This window comes from Salvia hispanica, chromosome 5, assembly GCF_023119035.1.
Source record: "Salvia hispanica cultivar TCC Black 2014 chromosome 5, UniMelb_Shisp_WGS_1.0, whole genome shotgun sequence".
NCBI classification, from domain to species: Eukaryota; Viridiplantae; Streptophyta; class Magnoliopsida; order Lamiales; family Lamiaceae; genus Salvia; species Salvia hispanica.
In genome coordinates this window covers 20298862-20307139 of record NC_062969.1, presented here as the reverse complement: position 1 = coordinate 20307139, position 8278 = coordinate 20298862, and the positions used below count along the sequence as shown (strand labels likewise).

General features: G+C 33.4%; 1 protein-coding gene across 1 annotated transcript; it reads left to right on the top strand.

Annotated features, from left to right (window-relative positions):
- The first annotated feature begins 6109 nt into the window (after nt 1-6109).
- LOC125187860 (CASP-like protein 2C1) lies at nt 6110-7883 on the top strand. The gene is made up of 3 exons (XM_048084506.1): nt 6110-6328; nt 6396-6519; nt 7427-7883. Exons 1-3 carry the CDS (start codon nt 6177-6179, stop codon nt 7676-7678), a joined length of 528 nt encoding a protein of 175 aa, XP_047940463.1. The 5' UTR covers nt 6110-6176; the 3' UTR covers nt 7679-7883.
- Nucleotides 7884-8278: the final 395 nt, after the last annotated feature.

Genomic DNA, 8278 nt, shown 5'->3' with positions numbered 1-8278 from the left:
GGGTCAGATGAGAAACTTAATATAAAGAGTAATATTTAAATTTATAAAATAGTAATAAAAATACATTGCAAATGAAATATCTCTATTTTATATTAAGCGCGATAATTGACTTCTACGAGTATTCATGTTTTGAAGCTAACTTAAAGTTATTTCATTGGAAATAGCTATGAATATAACTTTTAGTCGTTGTTCGTGTTCAACATTAGTACTAGAAGAACAGACGAAAGCGCAAAATCTTTATAAAAGAAATGTATCCATTAATCTAAATTAAATCAATGATCAAAAGCAATTTATTAAAACCAGATAAAATTTTTATCAATTACTACTCCTACTAGTTTAAAATAAAAGTAAAATATAATAAAACATGATTAAAAAATAATCAATAAACTACTAAAAAATAAAACTAAAAAGTAATAAATCATGATTAAAAAAATGATCATTAAACTAGAAACCGAGAATTCTTATTTATAAATATAAATAAAGTTTAAACACTTATATTAAGATAAAATTGTTAAAAGATTGTATTTTTTAATTAATAAAAAGCCTAAACCTAAAGCCCAATACATAAAAAGAAGAAGATAAGAAGAAGATGGGAAAAGCTGCGCTGCTTGAGTTCATCGGAAAAGCCAAGCTGCTTGAGGTCTGAGGATGAATCGTGGGGCGGAGTTCCGAATGCCGTGGGGTCGGGGGCTGTTGGGAGGAGTCTTCCGGTGGTTCTCCGGGGACGGTGGTGGGGTCGGCCGACCCCGCGTGACCCCACCTGCATCCGCCGCTGGATAAATGTGACTATTTTCCATGGACACCCCAACATGAAAAAATGAGACTATTTTTCATGGACGGATGAAATATTCTTAGTTGCTCATCCAAAATATGCCAAGAGTAAAACCTATTCTCAACATGTTATATGGATTAAGTTCTATGTTAATATTTTTTTTTTGTTAATTATGACAGTGGATGCGTAAAATAAATATGTTGAAGATCAAGAAAAAGGCTCTAATGATGCTAGGCCACTCACACCTAACTGATTCATAAACTATTAATTGACCTTCCCAAATTATTGAAGCATATATTCTGGCATGTGCAGCTTATATATGAATTATAGTAATATAGATTCATATTCCTCTTGTCTCTTGACACGTAATTTTTAAAGTTTAATTACTCATCAGCACATTTTCTCATGGATCATCGAAAATAACAACTCTTCAAACAAGCTAGTTAATAACATAACATTAGGTATATTTTCAAGAACAATTCACACAAACTAAATATAACATGACAATTTAATGGAAAACCTCCTTATTCCTTATCTAGTAAATCATCAATCTCTAGACCATGGTGCTTCATACACCGGAAATACAGCACCGTGTACGTCACCCCAAAGAAGATATTTCCGAGAAATGAAGTGTTAATAAGGAGCAGCCCATACGTAACCATATTGAGATACCAATTATCATCTACATAAATCCGGTAAACCAGAAAAACATTCCAAATAGGAAAGACGACGAACAAGTTGAGCATGAAACCATGTAGTCGATGGCCTACGACAAGCATCTCAGCTTTCTTCGTCACTCCCTCACACCTCTCCTCCAGCATCGCAACAACAGTAGCCAAGAACCCAACCACCGAGGCATAGCGCTGGTACACGAAATAAAGGATGCAACAAACTATGGTAGTGGAACGAGTAATTGCATTGTGGTCGTAGTTCATCACAAAATTAGCCGCCACTGCAAAAGCCAAAGACTTTCCTAAGGCGCCGGGATCACTGGCTTGCCTAGCGTGCTCCCTGTTGATTCTCGCTATTAGATCCGCGATTGATGCTTTCTCTCCGGTATATGACAAGGCCGATACTAATATCACTGCTGGCACAGCGTAGGAGGATATTTTGCCGATGGCGGTTACGGTGGCGACTGAGACTAGTATTAAAACTGCAAAGAGAAATATAAATATTTGACTTGGGGTCCAGCCAAAGTTAGACGTCATTGACACAGTGATAGCCTCGTCCATCTTCTTGCTTAAGAATTTCTCTATGTAAATAAAGAGCAACGTAACAAGAGATGGCAGGAGAAGTGAAAGTAGGGTGATTGAAGCCATGATTCTCCCATTTTTGGGAACAAGCTTGATGGATTCCTTCACAATTTTCAAGAAACCGAAAACGTGAGAGAGGTCCATGGTGACTATGTGGGGCGGCTTTGATTTGTAACAATACTAATATGATCGATATGTTCACATATATATAGGCCAATATTTCACTTGTTGGTGGAGAAGAGGTGTCTTTATTTCTTGGAGACCAAGCACAATGATTTTTTAATACAAAAGTCAACACTTAATTAATCCCACTATCCCTTCCTCAATTTGCATAGCATTAAACAATCTGTAAGTTGATATTTGTCTAAGGGTGCGTTTAATTAGTTGTTCTATCAAATAAAATGACAAATTGTTTGAGTTGTACTAAATGGTTTAAGACAGATGGATATACGTACAGAGGTGTGATTAATTACTAATTCAATCTTTAATTGCTAATTATAACTAATTTAAGACCATAAGATCTTTAGAGATCTAGTGGTCTATAAATTGTCATGCGTAATTTCGTTTTATTATTATTTAAAATCATAAGATTCTTAATGGTGATCACATAGTTGTTTCGATCCGGTGTTGGCTATAAATTTCAAAACATTTCACTTCATTGGCATTATGTATGCATGTATGTGTATTCTTTTTCTTTTATTGTCTTTTGGATACTGTATTATTGAGTAGAAGAATTATGCTTATGCGATAGGTGTACTGGATCTTCTTGACGATTCTAGTTTTTAAGCATTTTAGAGTTTATTTTGTTGTTATGCTTGACAAGCTAAGTACATGAGTTGAATTTAGATTTTTCTTAACAATGGAAGATGGTTAAAATTAGAGCAAGAAGGCTTAATTGGATAAAATAAGATTACATCAACACTATTAATAAACTTCAGAATATAATTGAGACAACAAGTTGTTCTTGGTGCTCTCCTTTTTCTTTTTGATTTGTTGATACTAACATGACATGAATGAAAAGTGACAAAAGAGGAGTTGTTATTTTGGTATATTGTGCAGCATGAAAGTAGTGTTGTGCTATGTTATTGGTTTCATCTAGGCGGTAGTTATATTTAAATAGAAGAATATAGAGCCCATTCCTTTTGTTATTTTGGTATCTTGCAAATGTTTCTCATTAAACATGGTGCTAGAATTAGTTTTCCAAACATTACAAAAGAAAAAGAAACTGAAAATGAAGGACCAAAGATAGTACTAGTATATGTTACTGGTATGAAAGGACAAGCACTATCATGTGTGGATTCTACCGGGATCTTATATAGTTTTACCACATGTCTTGATTTGAACATTTTGGCTGCATATGAACTGCTGTAGTATATATGAATCCTTGGTTATGCCTTTTCTGTTGTAATATAACTTGCTGATGTTGGATTTTGAGGTTTTGCCTCCGTCAGGCCACTCAAGATTGGATGTGGAAGAATAAGCATTCAAGGTTTCTACACTTCTACAATATTCATATGTTGAGCCTTTCTTTTGATTTGTGACCATGATAATGTTGGTTGTGATGATGATGATGTTGGTTGTCATTCTACCGTTAATATTGTGTTGTTTTTACATAAGATCCGCATTTTAAAAATTCTGACATGCAAATGAGCCACTCATCGCACGGATGTAAAACTAGTTAGAATAATATTCAAACAGTTTCTTTCTCGGGAATTTCCAATGAAAATTGCTATCAATGTTAATGTGTATCTATTTTGAAAAAATAGTTAGAATAATATTCAAACAGTTACTTTCTCGTGAATTTCCAACGAGAATTGCTATTAATGTTAATGTGTATCTATTATGTTACATTAATTTTGTTAGGTGCTACATACAAACACATTACAGATGCATACTTCTCTATTTAAATATTTTTATGACAATGTTGGTTTATTCATACAATGGTGTTTCTTCCTTTAATATTTTTTTTTTATATTACTCTTAATAAAAATAAGAGGTACGTGCAATGCATGTACAATATAGTATAAGATATAGATGGGGTGATCAATTGCTAACTTTTTAAAGTTGTTAACTCTGCTAACTCGTCAATGCAGTGTGTTAAAAATGTGAACACGATGACATTATAATGTCAACACATAATTTTATTGACATTTCAGTATACTATGTTGACATTATGCGTTGACTTAATGTCACCATATTGACATTTTTAATACATTGCGTTGATGAGTTAGCAGAGTTAACTATTTAAAAAGTTAGCAATTATAACGCACCCCAGGTATAGATATTGTCTGAATTTCGAATAATCTATTATTTTAAATTAAAATAAGCAACAATATTATATGTATTTTCAAACTTTGTAAGAATGCTAATAATCGATTATGAATGAATATACTATATTCAATTTATTGTGTATTTAATACTTACGCGTACTTAATTAAATTTTTGTTTAGTACTCGTAATTATTTCCAAATTAATGGCAGTGGTTAAGCTAGCTGAGGATCGAGGTCTGTTATTTTAGTGGCGGACACTGACTTATGAACCACCACCTAACTACTACTCAAATTTAATTCCACAACAACTTGAAAAGGATGCCAGTTAAGGTACACACGGGGCATGAAATATTTTACATATATACTTTTATTTAGGATTAGAAAATTTCACTTTTCCTTAATCGGAATTTTGTGAGTTCATTTTTTAAAAATTGAGTTTATGTTCTTTATCTTAATGTTAATGTTTAGCATCTTCAATTTTTATTGTTCAACTCTCATATTCGGTTGGTTTCCTTAATGTTTGGCGGTGCTCGATGTGCATTGGGGACCGATGAATTGGTTCTTTTTTTATATTTTAGCCTGTAGTGTTAAGGGTATAATAGTCTTTTTCCTTGTTATCATATACTCCCTCCGTCCCAAGGTATTAGACCAACTTTCCTTTTTGGGATGTCCCAACATATTAGACTCATTTCCTTTTTTAGCAAAAAACATCTATCTTATTTTATTCTCCACCTACTTTTTTCTCTCTTCTCTCCCCTACTTTTTCCCTCTCTCCACTTTAACTATTTAAATATCACTTCCTTAAATTATGTGCCCAAAAGAAGTGAGTCTAATACTCCGGGACGGAGGGAGTAATATATTTTGATATGAGGAATGACATGCTACCTACCTTACGTGAGCATCACTCTCGTTTGGCGCATGTTTAGCGTTATTATTTATATATTTAGTTTAATTCTAATACACTAAAAAATGTTATTGAAATTTTTAATTTCACAAAATTTATAAAAAATAAAGTCCGAGTTGCTCATTCTCTATAATCTCAAATAAATTAATAAAATAACATATCACACTTTGATTTTTATTAATTTTGTGAAATTAAAAATTTCTATAATATTTTTTAATATATTAGAATCAAACTAAATATATATATCAAAATGAACAACGGTAAACGTGTATCAAATAAGAGTGGTGCTCATATAAGGAGCTCACATAAGATATGTAGCATATCTTTTCTCGTCATATCCTAATCTACCGAACATGAATGCATGTTATCTTGTCTAGGCTAAATCAAGATGATTTATCCTGGTTTAAGTTATCATATACTCCCTTCGTCCCCCATTAAGAGTCACACTTTTCATTTCGGTCCGTCCCCAATTAAGAGTCACACATCATTTTTACCATAAACAGTAAGTAGGTCCCACATTCCACTAACTCAATTCACTCACATTTCTTAAAACTCATGCACGGTCAAAGTGTGACTCTTAATTGAGGATGGAGGGAGTATTTCCTACCAAACACGCCCTAAGGGTGCTATTCTTTTGTGTATATATACAAGCAGAATTCAGATCTCAAAAGCATTTCATAATTTCACATGTAATGAAGTATATTAAATTACCACATGAGTGCCATAATGTTCTGAACTGTTCCTTCATATCATATGCATACATACCTAGTTTTCTGTATGAACACAAATAATTACAAATCTAACATAGCTCCATTTAATGCTTGGGACACAGAAAAGGTACTCCTCCCCCATCTCCATCTTGATGTGTGCTCTTCATAATTGTCTCTCTCTCTCTCTCCCCACACACACATGCATGTATATATAAGCATGTACAGTGATATACTTAACCCTGTGGTTTAGAATTGAGATTAGTAAAAATGAATAGTTTTAAAAGAGAAGCTGCCTTGAGAATTATGAATATGCTTCTCTTGGCACTAACTTCCTGTCTCATTCGTTTCGACTCCCAAACAAAAGTTCTATTCTACACATACAAAAAGACTGCAACATTCCACGTTTTGGATGCTTTATAGTAAGATCATTTTCTGTTTTCTCATTATATGCACAATAATTTGATGTTCTTGTTTTATTCTGCGTAGTGTTTTGGTGTGGATAGATGTTGCTGCAGCTGTCTACAATTTTCTCCAGCTTATCACATGTTATAAGATGCAAAGATTTGCCACAAACAGATATGTGTCTTGGGGAATTTTCTTATTAGACCAGGTAAGTGGTTAATTACTGTCAATTGATTTTTAGCTATTTTAGAAGGGTCCTTTTCTGTGTTCATCCCATTATAAGCGACTCATATCTCAAAAATCTCTTTAGCCCATAGACGAAGAGCCCTTGCTAAATATTATTTTTTGCGTCCGCCACTGTATGATACTGATGAGTTTAGACATAGGTTTTCAGATCTTAATAAATTCGAGTTATTGGATATATGATCATCTCAGAAATAAGGATACATAAATTTATCCGTTTCGATATCATTGCTTTACAAACTATATTTTGAAGGCCGAAAGTTGTTTTTTCTTATTTTTGTTTGACGAAATGGTAAAGTTCTAGCACGAAAAAATATTGATTTTCTTTTCCTGTTTTATTTTTTTTAGAAAAATAGAATGACAGTGAAAAAATGACAAGTATCCTCTTAGTACGATATTAAAATTGTTATCCGTATGATCCAATACATTATACATATATGAATATGATGTGTCAACCAGAGCCATACGTTTCTAGGTACAGTTGGAAGTTTTATGGAATTAAATGCTACACATTACTTACAAGTAATTAATTTTCTTTTAGTTTAATAAACGCAACTTGGTGTATTAAATTGTTGTTTGAGTTAGGGGATATTAATGGCTAAAATGCACACAACAAACCTGTATCGCAACCAACTACAACTGCAAACATTTCATGGTCACAATAATGTAGAGGCATTAATTTTGACCACAAGATATAAACAAATTGTTATAATTGAATTAAGGAAATAGAGAATAAAGTAAAATAGGTGAGATTTGTTGTTTTCTGTCAAAAAAAAAAAATGACGTAGCTATAGTAGGACAACCCGAAAAAGGAATACGTACGACTTAGCTATAGAGTGACAGAGGAAGTATTTAACGAGTGTAATATACAGGCTGCAGCGTACACAGTGTTTGGCGCGACGGCAGCGGCAGTCCAAGGGTCGGCAATTGCGATCACCGGCGCGAAGAGCTTCCAATGGATGAAGCTATGCAACAGGTTCACCAGATTCTGTTATCAAATAGGCGGAGCATTGATATGTGGATATGTAGCAGCAGTTTTAATGATCATAACTGCTTCCATCTCAGCCTACTCGCTTTTCCGATTTTATTCACCCAAACGCTTCCTTATGCTCAAGCCCAAATAATCCATGTTAATTATCTTCTCACAAAGATATTCATTACTACCATTACACCTTTGGTTCAGCTTTCTAAAACTTGTTTCTGTTTAATTCCCTGGTGTTCAACAAACTTCCAAGTATTACTTTTTAGCCACTATAAAAGCTATGTGTCATTATGTTGTACGTTACGATCTACGACTTAGGAAATAATATTCCGAAGTTTTAAATGTCACTTTGTCGCCAAGACAAAAATTTCATCGTTTTCGTAATAGAGATACTATAATATTCCGTCTCTCAAGAATATGCACTCTTTCCTTTCAGTTTGTCCCATAAAGAATATGCACGTTCTATCTAATGAGGTGAGACTCATTCTCCACTAACAATACTTTATTTACTTTCTCTCTACCTCTTTATTACTTTACCAATTTTGCATTAGAACCCGTGCTTAACCCAAAGTGCATACTCTTTTGGAACGGAAGAAGTAGATATTTAAATTAGGGCACATCTATTCATCTTCGTACTTGTAACACCCCGACTTTTTGACGTCTTTTAAGCTTTTAAAAGGGACGCCGAGTGACTAGACAAATTTTTTTTACATATAATCGTTAAGACGATCCAAGGAGCATT